General features: G+C 44.5%; 1 protein-coding gene across 2 annotated transcripts in view; it reads left to right on the top strand.

The window, feature by feature from the left end:
• The first annotated feature begins 9,767 nt into the window (after window positions 1–9,767).
• The window catches only part of tnrc6c1 (trinucleotide repeat containing adaptor 6C1), a 43,206-nt gene continuing 30,265 nt past the window's right edge, over window positions 9,768–22,708 (top strand). For both annotated transcript variants that reach the window (XR_009798878.1, XM_061846951.1), the window contains exons 1-3: window positions 9,768–9,898; window positions 18,624–18,726; window positions 19,270–19,291. Coding sequence is in view for 1 of the 2 variants with exons in the window: in XM_061846951.1 (XP_061702935.1) it covers window positions 18,664–18,726; window positions 19,270–19,291 (85 nt within the window). In the remaining variant the exon portion in view is untranslated. The remainder of the gene's footprint in view (window positions 9,899–18,623; window positions 18,727–19,269; window positions 19,292–22,708) is intronic.

The raw sequence follows: 22,708 nt of genomic DNA, 5'->3' as shown, positions 1-22,708 counted from the left end.
CCAAAGACTCCCGCCGTTGGGTACAGCCACGGCAGCTCATGACATTTGTATCAAATAGTGGTATTAAAGTAATATTAAATCTAGATCTTAATAATATCACCGTTTTATTTGTCCCACAAATGTAGCTACATCAAGTTAGCTCAATACTCCACAGGTACCCCATTTTAAGAAACAATTTCTAGAATCTGCTTGCAAGCATGTATCGAATTGTGGTGTGATATGTTTTCTCTCTGTAGAAATAACTTATTTCTGCACTTTAAAATACAAACACAAAATGTAATGACTATTGAACTGTACATTAAAACTAAGATCCTTGTTTATTACCCACTGACTATTCTCCCGCCCCCCTCCGTTCTATTTGCATGTATTTACATTAGCCCTGAAATGAATACACGTATAAGCAATCTATGCAGCTACATAAGTGACCAATGGATTTTTATTTTTAGTTTTTGGTACAAAGTCAGAGCATATTTTTTTTGGACAAACAAAGCTTTTGTCACAGTCTTCACCTCCCCACGGCAATCACTAACGATTGGATTGAGAAGACATATTGATTGGTCACGTTTGAGTTGGTCTGTCTGCGGCTTTGACATTTGAACTCGCATGCATTTACATTTGTTTCCATCACAGTTTACAAAATAAAAATCCCGTCTAGCTAAAGTAGTCCGAAAGTCCGAGGCCAACGTTAGTTTTTGTTTTGTTTGAGCAAAGCTTGTAACGACCATGATTTAACAACAGCATCAGGAGGCTATTTTCTGGTTTGTATAGGATCATAAAGAAATGTAAAATTCTACTTTTTTTGCACCTTTATCCAGATCCATCCATCTGTTTACTTCACCGCTTATCCTCACGAGGGTCGTGGGGAGTGCTGGACCCTATCCCAGCTGTCAACGGGCAGGAGGCGGGGTCCACCATGAACTGGTTGCCAGACAATCGCAGGGCACCCAGAATCACACCTTGGGGCAATTTAGAGTGTCCAATTAATGTTGCATGTTTTTTTGGGATGTGGGAGGAAACCGGAGTGCCCGGACAAAACCCACGCAGGCACGGGGAGAACATGCGAACTCCACACAGGCGGGGGCGGGGATCCAACCCGGGTCCTCAGAACTGTGAGGCTAATCCTTTACCAGCTAACCGCCCCTTTATCGAGATCCTCACCCAAATTTAGTCTCAGTGATGTCGTTTAAATATCCGTTGCTGCTCCAGCAACTCAAAGGTCACGTCATGAAGAGACGCCCCCCCCCCACAACCCCCTCCTCCGCCTCTTCATCGCCTAATGAAGCAGAACCCTCTACTGAGCCGTCGTCAGGGCTCCGCATTTGTCGCGTTAACTCGGTCTTTTGTTCCATCACTCTGCCGCCCTTTAATGCGACGACTCCTCGCGTCATGCTAAGCCCGTACGCTCAACTGAAGGGGAATCGCTAGCCCGTTTTTCGACGCTCATTTCGTTCATTCAGTCCTCTCTCCGTTCAGCGCACCTGAGGTCATTATCGGCTCAAAGCTAGTCCTTGTAAATTTATTTAAATATTGACGAACTGATTATAATGGAAATGAGTGAAAATAGGCCTTCATGGGTGGAGTTTGTGTTACTTCTGTCATTTCATAAGACTGCATGTGGCCTGGTACGTAACCCTGGTGTACGCACACACACACACACACCCACGAGCTGTCCACTTGACTGATGTCTGCGTTCGTAGACACACACTGAGCGACACGCAAACACACATCTTTGCCTCCGGTTCTGGGGGGCCCTCGGCCGGAGCGTCTGCCGGCTTTGCTTTTATTGCTCGTATCGATCGCCCCTCTGGCCAATCGATATGTTGGATTATAGGGGAAAGTTAAACCCCCCCCCCCCCCACACACACACACACACACACACGCACCCGTATTCGCTTATGTCTCTGCCAGTCACCAATGTGTAAGTCATGTCATTGTAAGAGAGGAACACCGGGGGGATGGTCTAATCTGATTCAGAAGAATAATAACAGTAATCGTAATTCTGTGGAACAAAGAAATTGATCCATCCATCTATTATCTATCGGTTTTCCGTGTCGGGTAGCTTCGGCAGGGATACCCAGACTTCCCTTACCCCAGCCACTTCTTCCAGCTCTTCCGAAAGGATCCCGAGGCGTTCCCGAGCCAGCCGAGAGACCTAGTCTCTCCAGCGTGTCGCGGGTCGTCCTCGGGGTCTCTTTACGGTGGGACATGCCCGGAAATCCTCACCAGGCGGCATCGGAATCAGATGCCCCAGCCACCTCATCTGGTTCCTCTCAATGCGGAGGACCAGCGGATCGACACTGACCCCCTCCCGGATAACATAGCTCCTCACCTTATCTCTAAGGGAGAGCCCGGACACCCTGCGGAGGAAACTCATTCCGACCGCTTGTATCCGGGATCTTGTTCTTTCGGTCACGACCCACAGCTCGTGCCCACAAGTGAGGGTAGGAACGTTAATTAAATAAGATGATCAAAATGCGCATAATGCTAAAGTCCCAGGCTGCCCCCCACTGATGCAAGAACTAATTTACTTAAGATATGTAAATAAAGTTGTACCGTGCTGTGGGTGTTGGCTGGGCACCCCTGCACTCGGGCATCGACACACTGATCTACAGGAAGTGACATTTTGCATTTGTCGGGTTTTGCAACCAGCCTCGGTCCTGCTACGTCGTAAGACGGGTGTGCAGTTGAGTGTCGAGACGTGCGTACTGAATATGCGCTTACTTAAAGCATGAAGAAAAACTATCAATCAAAAGTAGAATTCCTTGACTTGCTCATTATTCATCAGCTAATACGATGTCAGTCCTGTATTAAATTGTCAAAAGGTTTCAGCCGCCTCCTAAGTGCAAGCCATCCATTTCATTTATTATCTCAACGTGTTTTGCGCCCTCTTTATCGTGCTTCCCGTTCTATCTGCGCCGAGCTCTCTGAGGAGATGGCTGCGGGCGTTACGTGCCGCCATCAATCGTTCATCGTCTGCCCCCCACCCCCGACATCCCCCCCCCCCTCGCCCCCTTGCAGCATGTGCGCCTACTATTAAAGTGAGGTCGGAACGTAGAACGTCGCAGGAGGTGGTGGAAACGTGAACTGGAATACTGAAATAATGATGACATGTGGCGGTAGCGGAAAGAGTTTCATTGTTCTGCCTGTTAATATACGCCACTGCCACAGGCAAACATACAGAGAAGAAAATAAGTATTTGAACACCCTGCTGTATTGCAAGTTCTCCTACTTGGAAATCATGGAGGGGCCTGAAATTTTCATCGTTGGTGCATGTCCACTGTGAGAGAGAATCTGAAAAGAAACATCCAGAAATCACAATGTATGTTGATTTTGTGTGATACAGCTGCAAATAAGTATTTGAACACCTGAGAAAACCAATGCTGATATTTTGTACAGTAGCCTTTGTTTGCAGTTACAGAGGTCGAACGTTTCACCAGGTTTTTCACACACTGCAGGAGGGATTTTGGCCCACTCCTCCACACAAATCTTGAAGTCCCACAGCAATTAAAAAAAAAAAGTCCCTTACATATGTTCTTCGTGTTTTCTGGAAAGTATTTATGTGCATTCACACAAATGTTCACCTTGTTTTTTTCCCACGCGTCGTGTTAAAGTACCGTCGTTACCCTCATGGACGGCAAATTATTAATGCATTACTGCTACTCGGACACGCGCTGTTCTCCAGAGTGCACATTATTCGTCACACTCGCATTAATCTAAATAGATCTGCAGTCGCCTTCTCTCTTAGCACCTTTATCGCGTTCAGTTCCGCCACCGCCGCACACCTCCCGTCCCCTCAGACTCATCCCCGACGCCGAGAACCTTGAAACAACAACACTCTCTTAGCCCCACCACCACCCTCCCTCATTTCTTACGACCCTGGGATGGATTATCTGCGGGGATAATTAAGACCTGCTGAATAATTAAGTGGACAAAAATGGTAATTCGTGAATAATAAATGTGTTTATGATGGGCCGGGCGTAGAATAGAGGTTGGGTCGGTGCTGGCAGGAAGATTGATGCGGCGGCCTACATACGTGTCTGGCGATATTTCTCCAGCGACTGCGAAGACGCCGGTGTTCATCGACGTGCTTGTCTTGTCGCTGCTTTGTGTACACGTTAGCGCGTTTATGTATAATTTACGCATGTGCCCTGGTGGCATACGAGGGGAAAAAAAGCGGTGGAATTGAAGCGCTTGCTTTCATTGTTCATGCAAAATATCAAACTTGTTTATAGCGTAGAACTACACCACGGTTTCTCAAACCGGCAAACACTTCTGACTAAACTTTTCCTGTTTTAAGTCAGTCAGGATGACCGATGGTAATTCCATTTGCTAAATGCTAAAATGTTTCATGATTTTCTTGAAGGCCAGAATTTGAAATCCATTTCATTAGAATTTGGTACCGTTGCCTTTGAAGTGAACAACTTGGGTCAAACATTTTGAATATCTTTTTCCAAGCTTCTCACAATAGTTAACAGGAATTGACCCATTCCATCCATCCATTTTCTTAGCCGCTTATTCTCACTAGGGTCACAGGAGTACTGGAACGTATCCCAGATGTCACCGGGCAGGAGGCGGGGTACACCCTGAACTGGTTGCCAGACCGACCCATTCCTCCTGACACATGTGGTTTACTCAGCCAAGTTTGTAGGCCGCCTTGCCTCCACGCGACTTTTCAGGTCTGCCCATACTTTTTAGGTAGGATTGAGAATAGGGCTCCCCAAAATGTTGAATTTATGTTTAAGGTACTTTGGAAGCAGTTTGGCAGTATTCCTGAGATCACTTTAACTTCCTGGCTGACATCTCGCTTCAGTATTTCCACATAATTATTATTTCCTCACGATGGCATGTCCATATTTTGTGAAGTGCGCCAGTCCTCCATTGAACCAAACACCCCCCACAACTTGATGGCCCCACCCCCATCCATCCATTTTCCATACCACGTATCTTCACGAGGTTCGCGGGTGTGCTGGAGCCAATCCCATCTGACTTTGGGCGACGGACAGAGTACCGTAATTTCCGGCCTATAAACCATCACTTTTTCCACACGCTTTCAACCCTGCGGTTTATGTGGTGATGCGCCTAATTTGTGCATTTTTTTCTGACGGCCGCAAGGGGACACTCGAACGGAAAAGGTAAGTGTGAGACTGGTGGAATGTATGTGCAGAGGAAGTGACTTTTACCGGTATGTTTTTTTTTTTGTTTTTTTTTTTTTTTTTAGCCTGCCCTTTTGGCACTGTGCTAGCGTTAGTGCAGTGCTAGCGTGTTGCTGCGGTGTTACTGCTGTGTCTCAGTGATTTTGCCTGGTATGTTTTTTTTCTTTTTTTTTTTTAAACATGCCCTGTTAGCGGCGCGCTAGCATGTTGCTGCATTGTTACTGCTATATCTCAGTGATTTAGATGTTTTGTTTTTTTTAACCGGTCCGGTTAGTGCTGTGCTACCGTGTTGCTACTGTGTAGGTGCCACGGCTGTTTATTTTTTTTTTTACCGGTATGTTTTTTTTAACAGACCCATTTGTGCTACCTTGTTGCTGCTATGTTAAGTTAGGTAGTTTTTTTATTTTTTTACCGGTCCTGTTAGTGCTGTGCTACTGTGTTGCTGCTGTGTAGCTGCTGCAGCTGTTTTTTAATTTTTTTTTTTTACCAGCCCTGTTCATGCTACAGTGTTGTTGGTATGTTAAGCTAAGCTAACACTAGCATTATTGCTGCGCTAGCATTAGCATTAGTGTGAGTATTAGTGCTAGCATTAGCACAGAACTAGCGTTAAAGTCTTTCTGTGTGCCATCTTTCTTTGTAAATATCTCGTGTTTCAATGCGGGTTTCATTGTGGGTACTTGCATCTTTTACACAGCTGCGGCGTATGTATGTACCAAATAGTATTTCCTTTACAAATGTACTGGGTGAGGCTTATAACCAGGTGCGCTCTGTAGGCCGGGAATTACGGTAATTTGCCAACAATCCGTTTAAAAAAAAATATTTATTTCGATGATGAAATTATTTTAAGAACAGGACAAAAAAATCTCATGTTTGTATTATTCATAAATGTTAATGTTCTTATAATTTACTGCTGAAAGCCTTTTAGCAAGCTAATTTTAGTTGGGGTTTTTTGTGTAGGGGGGTGGCGATGGACCAGACTAATTACATTTCCATGTTTTTAAATGGAGAATAATGATTTGAGATACAAGCGTGTGGTCACAGCACAAATGAAACTCTTAGCACAAGGCACCACTGCATCACACTCTGCTTGTACGAGTACATGGAAATTTGGGGTCGCAGTAATTCCCAAGTTGAAAGTCTTATTTAAAAAAAAAATGTAAAAAAATTTAAATGTCAGTGTCACGTGTAGTCTTTCCTCTTCGTAATGTGAGCCAGTGAAATCTCCTCCCGTGCACGTATCTGCACACAGCAGCACAATATGCAGCACATTTAATGTGCATTCTTCCCAAGAGAGTAATCTTCCACATTGGCCCGGCCAGAGCGATTACATTTCGTGATTAGCGCCGCGGAGGCCGGTTCTGGCCGAGCACGTTCCTCGCCGTAGCACAAATGAGCCGTCGAGGCGGCGTTCTCCACTTTGGAGGTCACTGGCAGAAAGGAGGTATTCATCACTCTGACACGTACAGTACACGCCGCACGGTCGGGGGGTGGTAGAATAACAACGTCATTATGGTGTTAATCCGCCAAGCGTGTTTGTGTTCCATGTAGGATTAATGCACTCGCTTTAATGCTGATGTTTAGGAATGTATACACCTTTTTTTTTTTTTTTTTTGCTCCGGGGGAGGAACCGGATTTCATTCGAGTTGACCGCTGCCGGTGTCTGTAATAAAATGGCCAGCGTTTTGTCCAAACGAAAACGTCCGAGGAGGTGCGTTAAGCCCATCCTTATTGTTTTCATTCGCGTCGTCTGAATCCATAAAGGCAAACAATTACGTTTATCCGTGCTATAAATCTGATTAGCGCCGAGTGGTGCTCAGGCAATCAGCGCGCTTCTTACATCTGATTAACCGCAAAGCGCCGTCACTTATCGCGCTTTCGCTTAGCCTGCAATCATTAACCGAATGGCAATTATTTGTTGTGCTTTTTGAAGATGTTGTTGTTATTCATTTGGACTGCTAATTCATGGCATTATCATAACTATTAGCCGAAATTCCCTTTGGACGCACGCAAAGACGACAGGCCTGTTTTTTTTTTGTTTTTTTTTTTTTGCCTACCGAGCACATCGATCGCGAGAGTCGTCCTATAAAATTGTCCGTAGGTCTGGTGTGCGCTAAAAGCAGATTCGTCACGATTTTAGGGTCGTAACAGGCAGGGTTCGACAATTTGAACTCGTGAAACGTGTTTCACGTTCCCGAACAGAACTCTTCTTGTGTGATGCTTGAAAATGGCTCAGGATTTGTGCCCAGACGAACAGATCGTGTCATGATCAGCGGAGGGATTCAGCATAGCGGCGGTTACTATGTAAATAACCTCCCCTCCCCCCATTTTCACACCCTTGAAAGGCTGATCGACCTTTGAACTTCACCCTCCGACAGACGGGCCAACTCGACGGGCCCTTAATTGAATGTCTCGGCCAAACATTGATCGCGCCGGCCGATCAACGTCGCCCGCGCTGGAGATGGCGAGGTCAGCACGGCCCGTTCGGGGTCACATTTATGTTTTGTAATTAAACTGTAATAACTTGTCGCCAGCTGGAGAAGACACTGACCAATAGAGAGTCGGCGTAATACGGCGAAGTTTCAGCGAGCGGGTTATTAGTAACGGCCTCGTAGGAGATGCACGGCCTCGGCGCCCGATTAGTGTCTCCCCTCCTCTCGTCTCCCGCCTACGCTCGCGCTTTATCATCTTGTAGGCAGAATAATTGTGTTTAACCGCCATCCCGAGATCTCAGTGATAATCCAGATGTCGACGACACCATCTTCCGTATGGGCTGAGGAAGATCACGCGTGTGCAGATGGCCCGATCATTGCCGGAAGATGCCAAGGATCGTCCCGCTTTTTAATCACATTCCCTCTTTTTTTTTGTGGGGATTCTCACCACTTGATGTTCTACTAGATACCCCCTAATGGGGGCCACCAGTCTAATTTTTAAGAGGCTTGCGAGTCATCTAATCTGTGGAATAATATTTATCATATATCATGCTTTTTAAGCAGCGGCAACATCCAAATACGTTTCTGCTTGGTTTAAAGGGGAAATCCACTAGTTTGCATTAACAATGTATCCAATAGGTCATGTATTATGTACTCTATTTTGACTATGTGATGTTTAATCCTCTCTCATTTAATATTGTTTTAAGAAGATTTTTATCGACAATTGCGAATTTTCAGGGGTGCTGCCATTTTCGCGAGTCACATGACCTACGTGCGCGGATGTGATGTGTACCATGCCGCAACAAAGACTCAATTACATGGGACACCATTTATGCCCAGTGCTGATGTCTCGGATTTATCCTCATCTGATGAAGAAAAAGCAGTATCGGTTGATCGGGAAGACGCAGGAATATTTTCTTGCAGATTTGAACCTGTGGCTGTAATTAATGTTGAATATTCGGATGGTTCTTTAGGCGGAATGATGCGGAGTCTGACTACTTGGAGGCCTACACACAACTTAAGTGCGTAAACAAAGGCTTCCAGGAGCTCCGGGCCGGCAGCCGCGGATGGTTCTTCGGACAGGAATGACGCAGTCTGATGAGCGAGCCTAGATTCGACGTCCGGGGAGGCCTTTACCCGAGCTTCGCCGTCCAGGGCTAACGGCCTCCGCCGCCTGGAAGCTCGGCCAAAGGCCCATCGCCGGAGTTCGCCCGTCAGAAGCCGCGTCATTCCGGTCCGAAGAACCATCCGCGGCTGCCGGCCCGGAGCTCCCGGGGGCCTTTGTTTATGCACTTATGTCCCGCGCGTAGGCCTCCAAGTGGTCAGACTCCGCCCGAAGAACCATCCGAATATTCAACATTTACAGCCACAGGTCCAAATCTTTATGCAAGTATTCCTCCGTCTTCCCGATCAACCGATACTGCTATTTCTTCATCAGATAAGGATAAATCAGAGAAATCAGCCCTGGGCATAAATGGTGTCCCATGTAATTGAGCCTTCGTTGCAGCACGTAACACATCACATATGCGCATGTAGGTCATGTGACTCGCAAAAATGGCAGAGCCCCGACAATTCGTAATTATCGCTAAAAATCTTCATAAAACACTATTAAATGAGAGAGGATTTAACATCACATTATCAAAATAGAGTACATATTACATGGCCTATTGGATACATTGTTAATGCAAAAACCAGTGGCTTTCCCCTTTAAGGGTCGTTACAAGTGGAAATGACTGCCATCGAGATGAGTTTGTTGTGTCTTTGTGGACTGCTTGAAATGTAGCATATTGTACATTATCCGTGCGTGTTTATCAAAATACAAATGCAATTGTTCCTCACTGCCTAATGAGCACCACAATAGTGTGTTGTACTTGTTCCTCACGTTACCCCCTCCCAAAAAAAAATCCATAGAAATAGCGTCCTCTATTGGTTAAAGCCGCCGTTGCAGGTCCCGTGACACGCGCGACTGATTAAATTTCACTTGCAAGCATCTCACGCGCATGCGCACTCACTCTCGCCGTGGTGGTTAAAAAACACGGAAAAAGGAGAGCGATGAAGGGGTTGCAGTTGTCATGGCAACGCCTGATGGTGGGGGCGGGCGGGCGGGCGCAAGAGGGTTTGTTTTGTTATTGAAGGTCACGTGCGAGACGAGGCCCCGCCCCCCTCAGTTTCAAGTGTGGAACTGCTCGCGTCGGTCACTTACTACAAAATGGCTGCACGGGCTCCACCGCCACCACCGCCGCCGCCGCCGCCGCCACCGCTGCCGCCGACGTCGACGACGCCAAGAACGAGAAAGGACGACTGAGAGCTTCGACGGTAGGACCCGTTTCTGTCCCCCACCCCCTCCCGTCCGAGTGGAGTCGGGGGCCGCCTCCCTCGGCGCGGCGCTTTTTCGCCCGTCCGAAATGCGGACTTTTCCTCGGGCGAATTGATGGAAGAATGTTTGGAGCGCTCGCCCACTTTTGACGTGGGGTCCGAGTGGGCCCCCCCATTTAAGGAGCACACTGGGGATTATTCGGAGGTGCTCGTCGCCGTGGGAGCTCCTCGGACGGACGACATTGTTGTTGTTAGCTAACCAGGACTAAGCTATGCGCCACCTACGATACAAGGACGCTTTGCGTTTACATGCATTTATTGGTATTGTAAGATGTGCATTATAATAAACATGGATTGAAATTTGCCTGGGGCGCGGTGTGCTAGTAGTTTGCAGGTCATTTCTGAGGTTGCTGGTTCAATTCCCGTTTCTAACGACCGAAGTTTGCAAGGTTCCCGTCGTGCTTTCCAACAGTTTGACGCTCCGTAAATTGTAATTTTTGGAACATTGCTTGCAGGGGGACTAGTGGTTGACCTCGCATTCAAGAAGCTCTGGGTTTGAATCCCAGGCCTTCCTATGTATAGAGGTTTGCATGTAACGCTGTGTGATAGAATTTGGATTGGATACAAATCATGCGATATAATCCTCTACCCTTTAGATTTACCTTTGCCACTGCGTAGGTAACGTATATGCTGTAATTTCTTTTCCTCCATATTTGACTATTAATTGAAGCATTGTGGTGTATCTTCATCTTTGCATTCCTTGAAAGTGAGCTGTGAGTTTTATTGATTTAATCACACAGTCGAGATGAAATGTTTTATAAAAACATGAAGAAAAAAATGACAAGAATTGCCATTCATCTTATGTAATTTTTAGGATTTTTTTTTTATTTTTTTTTTGGTTAGGCTATATAACACTATGAGGGTATAAAATGAACTATACTATGATAACACATTATTGCACTGCTGTAGTCGTTAGCTACGGAAGCATATTATTGCCACACCAAAAAAAAAAGTCACGTTTCAGATTATAACGTGAATCATTTCACGTTATAACGTAGATTCGTTTCACATAATAACATAGAAAAATAATAAATATATAAATTTCACCCCTCTTTACCCCGCCCCCCAAAAGACTGTTCGGGTTGGTGGAGACCTTTTAGAGTTATATATCAAACATATACATTCCTTATTTCTACCCAGATCTTCAATAACACTCCTTCATCTTCACTAAAAAATGATTTATGATTGAAAAAGATGGTGCACGTTCACCGGGCTTCGCCAAATTGTCTCTGCCCGAGACCTGAACCGGAAGTTATTGCTTCGAAACGGTGTTTCTGCAGGATGGATATTTCGGCAAGACTAAATGATGTCTTATGGAAGCGTATTGCTGTCGCCCACCCGAACCGAAAGTAATTGTCTTCTGGTGGGTGGGTTAAAGAGGGGTGAAATTTATTTATTATTTTCTACGTTATTATGTGAACTGAATCTCCGTTATAACGTGAAACAATTCGCATTATAATGTGAAACGCGACCTTTTTTTTTTTGGTGTGGCAGTAATACGCTTCCGTAGTTAAGTACTTCTTACATGACTAAAATACTAAAATCAATCACTCCAATTAGCTACTGCTGTACTTTAAGAACTTTATTAAGACTTAGAACTAAAGGAGGGACTGCTGGGATTTGAACCTTTGTTCCCCTAGTTACTGGAAAGGCACATTGACCAATTAACACTCAGTGCTGGGTCCTTGTAGTTTGTTTTCCCCCACTTATTGTCTCAGAGTACAGTTCAAATGTGCCATTGTTTTCCAAAAGTTTGGTTAGAGTGGCCACTAGGCTTCACATGAATAGAATAAAATTTCCATTTGAATGACCTTTTTTTTAATTTACTGTACGTACATAATTGTTCCAAAAGTATATTTACATGTTATCCATGTTCATCTATTTAAGCAATTGAGGCATAGTGAGAGAACAAATTAATGGTCCTTTTATGAGATGGCAGTAAGTACATATTAATTAATTAATGTAGTGTACATTAATGCATCTACTTTTTCGGCCATTTTTGTTTTTTGGTGTGGTGTAATACTTTTCAATTGCTAAGTACTGGTATGTTCCTTGGCTCCAAAAAGCTTGCGTTCAAAACAACAGCAGCATGTTTTCCAACAGCCACGAGCGCTAGCACTACCTTGCTAGGCTGCGTAACATTCCGTTGATGGCTTGCGAGCGTATTAAAGGTACTTGAACATACCTCAAACAATCCTTGCAGGAACTTCTCCTCCTGTCCTGAGCACCGGTGACCACCGTCCCCTCACCCTCATTTTGTCTTCTTATAATACAAGTCGGCGCAATCCACTCGTGATGCCGTCCCCGCGTAACTCGTGTATCCGGTTGCATTTGAGTTGACCAGATGAAATCCCGCTGACCGTAAAAGACGGGATGCGGTGGTATCGGAATGCAAGATTTTATTGCAGTAGTCTGACATAGTGCAATCGTGAAAGAGCAAATCTATTGTACTCTCGTCTGCGCATTACCTGTCGTCTCAGCTGCCTTCTTTTTTCCCCACTGCTCACATACATGTTTTTTTTAATAATAATATTGGTCGTCAGGTACCATATTTTCCGCACCATGAGGCGCACCTAAAAGCCTTTAATTTTCTCAAAACCCGAGGGTGTGCCTTATAATCCGGTGCACCTTATATATGGATCAATATTGAGCCTTTAGTGCAGTTCCATCTATTGGATGCATAACGTAACCACAGCCTCTACTGTAGCGTCTATTCTATGCGCCTTATATATGGAAAAAAGTTTTAAAATATGTCATTCATTGGAGGTGCGCCTTATAATCCGGTGTGCCTTATATATGGAAAAAAAGTTTTGGGATATCCCATTCATTGGAGGTGCGCCTTATAATGCGGTGCACCTTATGGTGTGGAAAATACAGTCTTTCCAGTTCAATCTCAAAAGACTGGGAAAAAAACTATATAAATGTATACTACGGAATAAAAATAAATGATCTTTTGTATTCAGATATACTGTGGCATGGAGTAAATGTCTTTCGCTGAGCTGATCAATGACGTCACTGATCAAATCCATCAGCCGATCACCCAAAAAAATGCCAATTATCGGTCGATCTGATCAGGCTAATCAAATGTTTGTAAAGTGTATTGGCAACTCCATGACATTTGGGAATGTTTTTGAGTGATATTGCCAAGAAAAAACCTGGGCAGCTAAATTAAAAATTTTAATTAAGTGTAAAACTGATCAATCATCTGATCGCGACTTTTTATACCTAAACTGTAGGATAGTTAATCGAGCTTTTTTATTTTTTTTTTGTGAGGGGACCCTCACCGTGGCAATCAGTGTCACTCCTGACAGCGGTGTCCGCCCACAACTCGCTTCTCGCAGCAGCCCCCGGATGGATGCTCGGAGAGGCCAGAACGAAACAAACCCCCCCCCCCACCCTCTGCCTTGCTAATTTGCAGAAGATGAGGTGGCAGGAAAAGGGGAAGGTAGAGTTTAGCGCAACTCTGCCCGGGGAGGCCTGGACACGGGGCCCCGGTCAGTCCCCCCCCACTCCAAGCCTGTGAAAGAGGTAGTGTGCGTTCACAGAAAGGCACCGGGGGAAGGGGGGCTCGATAGCAAAAACAGACCTCTAAATACTCTGATTACTGTGGAGCTCGGGTCAGGCCTGGAGCACAGGGCTAAGGGGCACGCTGCCAGTCTTCCTCGGTTTTGGTGTCAGCGGTCAAATGGGTCATTGAGTCCTCAGTGGTCAGGATGACCTGACGTGATGAGTCGAAACGTAAAAATCCAAACGGCTTTTCCTTTCGGTCGTATTATTTTAATAGACCCATACGAAATGAGCTGGACAAAAAATTGGCTTCACACACACATACACACAAATGTTTTACTTTGGTCAGTTAATCCAACTCTGGTGCGGTTTGGTTGTGGTGGGAATAAAAATACAAGGAAGTTGTGCACTAAATATCATAGTGTTAACGCTGACTGAATAAATCTTTATTGACTGACAGAGTACATTTCTTTTTATGGTATGTTTTGCTCCATATTCTTTTTAGTTGTTCAGTCGTGTTACAAGTAATCATTGTCTAATATTTGTTATGTAGTGGTGGCTGGATTTACAAGTTTCTTGAGGTATAAGATGTCACCTGACCAATTTTTGAAATGTGATTATTCATATTTTGGGGGTGGAATGGTGGTGCAACTGGTTAGTGTTGGCCTCACAATTCTGAGCACCGCGGTTCGAATCCCGGCCTCGCCTGTTTGGAGTTTGCATGTTTCTCCCTGTGCCTGCGTGGGTTTTCTCCGGTCACTCCAGTTTCCTCACACGTCCCAAAAACATGCACTAATTGGAGATTCTAAATTGCCCCAAGGTCTGATTATGAGTGTGACTCTTGTCTGTTTCCATGTGCCCTGCGATTGGCTGGCAACCAGTTCAGGATGCCGTCGGCGCCTCCTGCCCAATGGTAGCTTGGTTGTCTCCAGGACTCCCGCGACCCTTGTGAGCTTAAAAGTCAAGTGTCATCCCTATAAACATTCTATAATAGATATTGAAATGAAAAATACATGTAACATTATTCACTTCAATGTCCATACGAAAAACTAAATATGAGCAAAGGCCGTGGCATCCATGCGCAAAGTTGCGGAAGTGTCATTCGCCATCCAAGTGGTCGCCATATTGGCTGCATCTACTGTCTGTGACGTCAACCTGGACTTTCGCCATTGAAAACACGATGTGGCCCCGAGATGTACACGCTCCTTCAGACACGGAAGCTTTTTTCGAAGAAGAGAACATCTCACAACCGAGTGAAGTGACGGGGGCAATATTACCCTATTGTTTTGAGGCATATTTAGATGATATGCCGATCACTTCTAACTAACAACAGACTCCCACTAACGGGTATTTGAACACATATGGTGCAGCAGTGCAATTAGACAAAGAGTATAATACTCACAGCTATATAGTTATCCTCTGCAAAAATGGCTAACATTACTGCACTAGAACAAGCCGCACAATGAATTAAACACAATGTTTCATTCTGTACATAAAAATATATATCGATAGCAAATATGGTACAATGAGGGTGCTCATACAGGGCTCTATCCAAGTTACTCTTGAGCCTTCAGTGTGGCGCACAGCATTGCTTTCTCCTTTTTCTCGGTGTCACAAAGCATTAACGTGGTCCGTCCTGAGAATAGCTTCAAGTCCTTTAGCCCAATCCGCTTTGCAGGGAGCGCATGGCCTGCTTGCCTAGCGGTTTGGTTTTAGTGGCCATAGTTACCCCCCCCCCCCCTCCCCCCATTCTGCGTCATGTTGCATTCAATATGTTGCATCTGTGAAGTTTAAACCGGGTACTGTGACCCCAAGATAGGATACAGAGGGGAAAAAAAATCATTATATTTTTCACGATAACATAAACACAATCTGTTTCGAAACTTAGCTTTTTATTCAACTACCAAACTCATTTGTAAATATAGCGAAAAAGAACACCCAGGAAATTGCTCACAAGATAAAATAATCAAAATAAACACCCGCTGCGTGCTTTTAGAGGCAGTGTGATGCACGCATGGAGGTGCATTAGGATAAAAAGAGTAGAAGAAGAAAGTCATCATTGAACTGTACTAATAGGAGCGTAACGATTATTTTTAACCATTTGTGTTACCGGTTTGAGTCAAGGACGATATTGATTGCCTCTATTTATGTCGTGCGGCAGGCCGTCTTGCTGAGGACAGATCGATGCCGTTAGATCGTAGGGCTATGAATTGATATATTAACGTAGTGAATGAATTATGCCCTCTTTTTTTATATATATCTAAATCATATCCCAGTATTGTACCCCGCAGTCAGCCAGGATTCAGTGGGTTGCACGGCGCCACCTTGGGAGTCCTCCGCGAGCAGCAAGGCTTCTCTGTAGCCGGTGTTTCCATGTCTTTTGCGGTGCCTTCAGATACCCACATAAACAGCTTAGCAATAATACATATAAACGTCCCCACCCCCCCAAAAAAAGTATTTGGTTCCAGACTGCTTGGTTTCGATATGCATTTCTGTGTTGGGCAGAATTGCGCTGTTGCTTTTGCAGCTGCCGCATGCGGTCTCTTGTGAACATTTTCCCAGAGGTTTGCCACGCTCTTGTTTGGTCTGCGACGTTGGCATTCCTGGCGCCGTGCCCAGCGCCTGCCGTCTCGCGCCCCTCCCCCGCCGGCCCCTTCACACGCGTAAGGGAAGCGACCCCATCAGACGCGGGGAAGACAGAACCCCTCCCGTCTTCCCAGGAATGAAACCTGTCAACAGACGCGGGTTTCACCTTGTGCACGTCGACCCTCCCTCCCGCTCGCCCTCTCCCTCGCCTCCCCGTTTCCTGCCGACCGTCCGCCTGCTGTCATGGGGCCACCCCGAGCGTGCGCGCGGCCCGCCGCATCTTTCTGTTTTCATTTTGCCTGCCTTTTAGCAGCACAGCGAGTGTCTGGTTTTAAGAGGGAGGCCCGGCTGTAATCCTGTTGTACCGACGGGAGGGTGTAATTCCACTACAACGCTGAGTTCTTTGTAACCATGCCTCCCCTCTACTGATGGTTGCTCACGCACACATCGCAGAGCAAATTCTATTATCGGGTTGTCCTCTGCAAGAATAGACCTTGTTTTGTCTCAATAAAAAAAGACACATTATACAGTGAAGAAAATATGTATTTGAACACTCTGCTACATTGCAAGTTCGCCCACTTAGAATTCATGGAGGGGTCTGAAATTTTCATCGTAGGTGCATCTCCACCGAGAGAGATCATCTAAAAAGAAAAATCCAGAAATCACAATGTATGATTTTTTTTAATAATTAATTTGTGTGACACAGCTGCAAATAAGTATTTGAACACCTGTCTATCGCTTAGAATTCTGACCCCCAAAGACCTGTAAGTCCACCTCCACTCCATGTATTATCCTGAATCAGATGCACCTGTGTGAGGTTGTTAGCTGCATAAAGATACCTGTCCACCCCATACAATGAGTAAGACTCAAACTTGTAACGTGGCCAAGAACAAAGAACTGTTCAAAGACACCAGAGACAAAATTGTACAACTCCACACGGCTGGAAAGGGCTACGGAGAAATTGCCAAGCAGCTTGGTGAAAAAAGGTCCACTGTTGGTACAATCATTAGAAAATGGAAGAAGCAAAACATGACGGTCAATCACAATCGGAGTGGAACCCCATGCAAGATATCACCTCGTGGGCTCTCAATGAACCTTAGAAAGGTGAGGAATCAGCCCAGGACTACACGACAGGACTTGGTCAATGACCTGAAAACAGGGATGAGACCACCGTTTCCAAGCTGACTGTTGGTAATACACTAAGACGTCATGGTTTGAAATCATGCGTGGCATGCTTCCGATTCCCCTGCTTAAACCAGCACATGTCAAGGCCCGTCTTAAGTTTGCCAATGACCATTTGGATGATACAGAGGAGTCATGGGAGAAAGTTTTGTGGTCAGATGAGACCAAAATGGAACCTTTTGGTCATAATTCCACTAATCGTGTTTGGAGGAAGACGAATGATCCATCCCAAGAAGGCCATCCCTGCTGTGGACCATAGGGGTGGTAGCATCATGCTTTGGGGGTGTTCTGTGAGATTTTGGGGTACAACCTCTTTTCCTCAGTCAAAGCATTGAAGAATGGTCGTGGCTGGGTCTTTCAACATGACAATGACCCGAAGCACACAGCCAAGAAAACCAAGGAGTGGCTCCGTAAGAAGCATATCAAGGTTCTGGCATGGCCTAGCCTGTCTCCAGACCTAAACCCAATAGAAAATCTTTGGAGGGAACTGAAACTCCGTGTTTCTCAGCAACAGCCCAGAAATCTGTCTGATCTAGAAAAGCTCTGTGTGGAGGAGTGGGCCAAAATCCCTCCTGCAGTGTGTGCAAACCTGGTGAACAACTACAGGATACGTTTGATCTCTGTAGTTCCAAACAAAGGCTGCTGTACCAAATATTAATATTGGTTTTCTTGGGTGTTCAAATACTTATTTGAATTATTATATGAGCCTGCTAAATGGAGTACAATCTTTTTTTCTCTTCTACACTATAAAAGGACTGATGGGATGTTACCATCAATGTGAGGTTGGCATCATCCAAACACAATAGCCGATTTAAATCAATGGAGCCGAAGAGTAAACCCAGACTTACTAAATATTTGATAATCATATTAAATATTTAATTGGCTCTTATTTGTATTATTTATTTTTGTTTACTTCTATGTTGAAGCAGGGGGAGTTCGTGAGTTTATGTGCTGTTTGGATTTCTGTGTTTTGTTATTACTTTCAATGTACTTATACAGTAACAATCTCTAAAATATGTCACTTTGAAAGTACATTTAAAAAAAATCCAAATTGGGTACTTACATCTGAAGTGGAAATTTCCATTAATAGCTGAATGGTTATTGTTGACTTTTTGTCTTTGCCATCGCTGATATTATTCTGTAGTAGCATGAAAAAGAAGCTCTCACAAGGTATGCTAATATCTCATGTGATGTCATGCATGATTATGCTTTGACCTACCAACAATTTTGGCCAGATTTCAAATTGACCAGCAATTGACACCTTAAGAGACATTTGACTTTTAAGCTTCGACTGTGTCAGTTATGATCTTAATCTTTTTTCATTTAATGGGTGCAAAGGATATTGTGGTCACATTCAGATGAAGACAACATCTTTTTTTTTTCCCCCCAGCTGAGAGAAGAAGCAACAAATACAAGTTGAGAACTGTTTGATGGAAGATAAGAAAAAGAAAAGGCAAGAAGAGAAGAAAAAGAGAGAAGCCGCTCCGAAGAAGGTGAGCACACAGCTGTCAGTCAGCAGATGTTTTTCACGCACTGGGAAATTTCCCAGGTGACCCGTTTGTTGTTTTTAATAATGAAAAAAAGTACATTTTACATATTTTTGTTATTCTGACTATGCATCACACCAGCTACAATTATCATCCCATTCTACGAAAGGGTCATATATGGTTGGTTGGCCTGAAAGCATAATTGTCATTTTTAACTGGGCACAATATCGGTAAAATATGCCAATATGTGTACTATTTTTTTATTTATTGATTTGTTTTGATGTCTGTGGACCCAGAGTCATTTAGCTCATGCTAATCTGCAGTGCTAATCAATGCAACAGAACCCTCGTCTGTTAATTCTTTTTATTTTCATCCTATCCCCCACACTCCCTTTGTTTGCTAAAAAATATTTAAAAATATTACTTATACAATTATACTATTAGGTTAACAATATGAACCCGTAATTATTGTCATTGTTAGCACATTCTGTACCATTTGAAGGTGCTCATATGCTGCTGGTTTTCTGATATGTTTTTCTTTGCTTTTCAGGATACAGAACAGATAACCAAAGGTGAGGTGTTTTTTTTGTTTGTTTTTTTTTAACAGTCCAGATACATTTAAGCAGACTTGTATTAGCAGTTGAGGCGCTTCTCATAAACCTGGTGGATTCCACAGATGTGCCAATGTTGAGGGTAAACAAAGCCACCAGAGTGAAAATGAAAACAAAATGCACTCAACAAAAGTGAATGATGCTGAGGTAAACGATTGGTTCACTTGTTGGTTTCACTTACCTGTGAACCCTTCAGTTGAGGTTGCACGTCTTGAGATTTTTATGCGGTCAACTATAATGTGATGAAAGTTGAGTCGAAGTTCATTAGCCGAGCAATGTGTGTATGTGTGTATGTGTGACGGTATGAGCACTCCCCCGTGCTGAAAAGTCTCCTTGTGATGAATGTGCATGCGTTACTATCAGGGGAACTCTGGGTAGGTAGCAGACGCTTACTGGGAAGTCACCCGGTCTCACAGTTCCCCTTCCTCTACATTGATGGAGCTAACATATGTTATAACCTAGCCCTGACCTAACCTTAAAGCAAAAGTTGATAAAAAGATATACACATATGTGTTCGTCTTTCTGAGACGTACATACCGAATATGAACGCTCGGCGACAAGTTGTCGAATGGCACATGTTGAAATATGGATGCGGATGTTTCAGACTGGCTACAAGTTTATAAAATATACGCGCCTGCGCATTAATCACAAGGAGACTTTTCAGCACTGGCAGCCCTCAGACCATCACACCAGACGGGTAATAGTCACTCGGCACATATATTCCAGCTGTCTGACTTTTACCTTTTCCGCTCGAGTGTCCACTTGCGGCGATTAGGAAAAAAATGCACAAATTAGCCGCATTACCGCATAAACCGCAGGGTTGAAAGCGTGTGAAAAACTCGCACCTTTATAGGCCGGAAATTTAAATTGAAAATTTCACTTTGTACCTTTGCCCTTGTTCCTTGTTACCACTCCTTTTGCCCCGCTGATATTAATCTTTTAAGATTGGCGGCAATCTTAATAGCCAAAGCTAGCAAGAGTACCTGCATTTCTCATCCCTCACCAGTCTCTCCCCCCCCCCCCTTTACTTTTGGACGCTCACGGACATGACAGCAGTGGACAGGCGAGTTGAAAGTCCTCTTCAAATTGGCAAATTGGAAGCAAAGATGCCGCAAACACGATTAACGATTAGTCGACTTCAAGGTTTAAACGTCAATGCGGGGTAATAAAGCCGACGCCTCAATTTAATTGGTTCAACCCATGCATTGCTACTTTGCTGCTGCATTTCAATTTTGTGCGCCCTAAACCGCTTGAATAAAATTTGTCCTTACTTTAACCAACAGCGATGTGCGGAGAAGGAAATAAGCGAGGCTTGTTCTTTGGCATTGTTGGTTGTTAGTCGTGATTGATGCCTTCAATGCAGGACTGTTTTTGTAAGTGGAAAATTGACAATTCTGTAGCAAGCAGAACCAATATGGCTCCGCGATGGTACGATCTGGAGTGGGTTTATTAGTATCATTATCAGCTTTTTCTGTTTCATTTGCAAATTGACCTATATTCCTTCCCCTAGTTAATAGCATTCTCTCATGGGAATTGAATCTGTCATGTGACTTTTGCGCTCAGGGTTTGCTTTCTTTTGTCCTTTGCGCCATTTCCTCAGTGTAGAACGAAATGTCAGTCTGTGGGTGTCAACAGCAGCTCGTGCGCCTCACACTATTAAAGCGAAAACTTGAAATAAGTGACAAACCTGCAGACGAGTGAGGAGGAGTCGTGATCGAGAAGCCGTTTGTGGGTTTCGCTGCAGATCCGTTGAGTTTTGAGAATTGGTGCTGAAATCAATATCGTGCACCCGTTTATTGATGTGATGTGGTTATTTCAAAGCAAGGGAAGTAATAATCTAAGGACAACAAAAAAAAAATCCATTTGTGACCTAAATAGGCTGCTCGTCTATGATGCCGGTGTTCGTCAATACGGGGAGCTAATTAGGAGAAGAAGGGTGTTGTGGAGTCTGAATAAACAGCTCTTCATACGCCTGAGATCTCCAGGAATACCCTGAGCGCCATAGCAATGGAACACCCACCGGGGCCTGGTTCAGCCAATGAGGCCCACCCTGGGACCGAGCAGCTCTGAGGAGCTGAGGGGAAAAAGGAGCTTAGCTATAGGGAGCAGGATGGAATGAATTGTTGTGGTTACAGTTGTGCAGTAAAGTGGAAGGCGCTGGCAAAAAAACTATGCCTCTGTTTGAATACGGAGGGAGCAAAAAAAAAAAGAGCACACAAGAGGAAAAGAAACAGACGGAGAACACACTGGTTTCCTGTTTGCCGGGGCGGCTGTGGGGGCCCAATGTGGCACCCACTCAGTCTGCTTGTCCCCATTTGACAGGCTAACACCGCTAGCGGTCACACAAATAGTTTTATCGCGATCTTATGATAGCTTTGCCTCAAGGACTTTGTGGAAACGCTATCTCGAGTTGACGAGCGTATTAGCTACAACATAAATATTAGCATCACGCTCATTTACCCGAAATTTGGTTGCTTAAAACTATAGACTGACGAGCCCTGTAGTTTTTAACCCACGCTGAGCTTCATTGGGATTTCTCCAAGATCTGCAATTCTTCACTCTGTTTATATTTAACATCTCGTTGACGCTTCCTTGGAATGCTGACGCTACGTGGCACTTGTGCATCAATCCTGTGTGGCTCGTCTACATTTCTGGAACTGGACATGTGCGTTTCTTTTATCCTTTTTCAGTGGTTCATATATTTAAATCCACTTTGAGATACTGCGTATTCAAAAGATTTTTCAGGCACAAAAACTCAGCTGTGTATCAGCCACTGCCTTCATCCAAGTATGCAGTAAAAATTTTGCCTGTGAAAAAAAAAAAAAATGTAGAACAGCTGTTGCTAGACAGGTCGGCTCAGACCGCCAGTGAGCAAGCACGTTCCTGTATCGCGTTGTACTGACCACCCCTCAACTCCAAAGGATTAAAGGGCCGTCGGCGCTGAAGAGATGACCGTAATCATCATCAAGCCGCAGGAAAGACGAGGCCGTCTGCCGCCAATAAGCGTGCGGGGTCAGTGAGTCATTGTTTCTCCATTCCCGCAACCATTTTCATCCGAGGCGCTGTGTGAAGTGCATCCACGTCACAGCGCGCTTTTATAGTGCAATAAACGATGATGTTATTACAAAGTTGTGTCGCGGCGGTAATTTTGGAGCAAATTAATTTTCCGTTCAAAATTGGCTTAATTACACGCAGTGCTTTGTGCTGTTGAGTCGTAAATTGCCGCGTGATCGGAGGGGGCTTCCTTGTTGTCGTCGTCATCACCTCTTTAACGTAACATGTCATCGTCCCTGTTTCAAATTACTGTAATCTAAATCCACTTTCATTTTCGTGATTCATTTATTTATTCTGAATTAAAGGATGATATTGCACTTCCTA

Source organism: Syngnathoides biaculeatus, chromosome 16, assembly GCF_019802595.1.
Source record: "Syngnathoides biaculeatus isolate LvHL_M chromosome 16, ASM1980259v1, whole genome shotgun sequence".
Classification (NCBI taxonomy): Eukaryota; Metazoa; Chordata; class Actinopteri; order Syngnathiformes; family Syngnathidae; genus Syngnathoides; species Syngnathoides biaculeatus.
The sequence above is the reverse complement of the archived record's forward strand: the minus strand, read 5'-3'. Positions and strand labels throughout refer to the sequence as shown.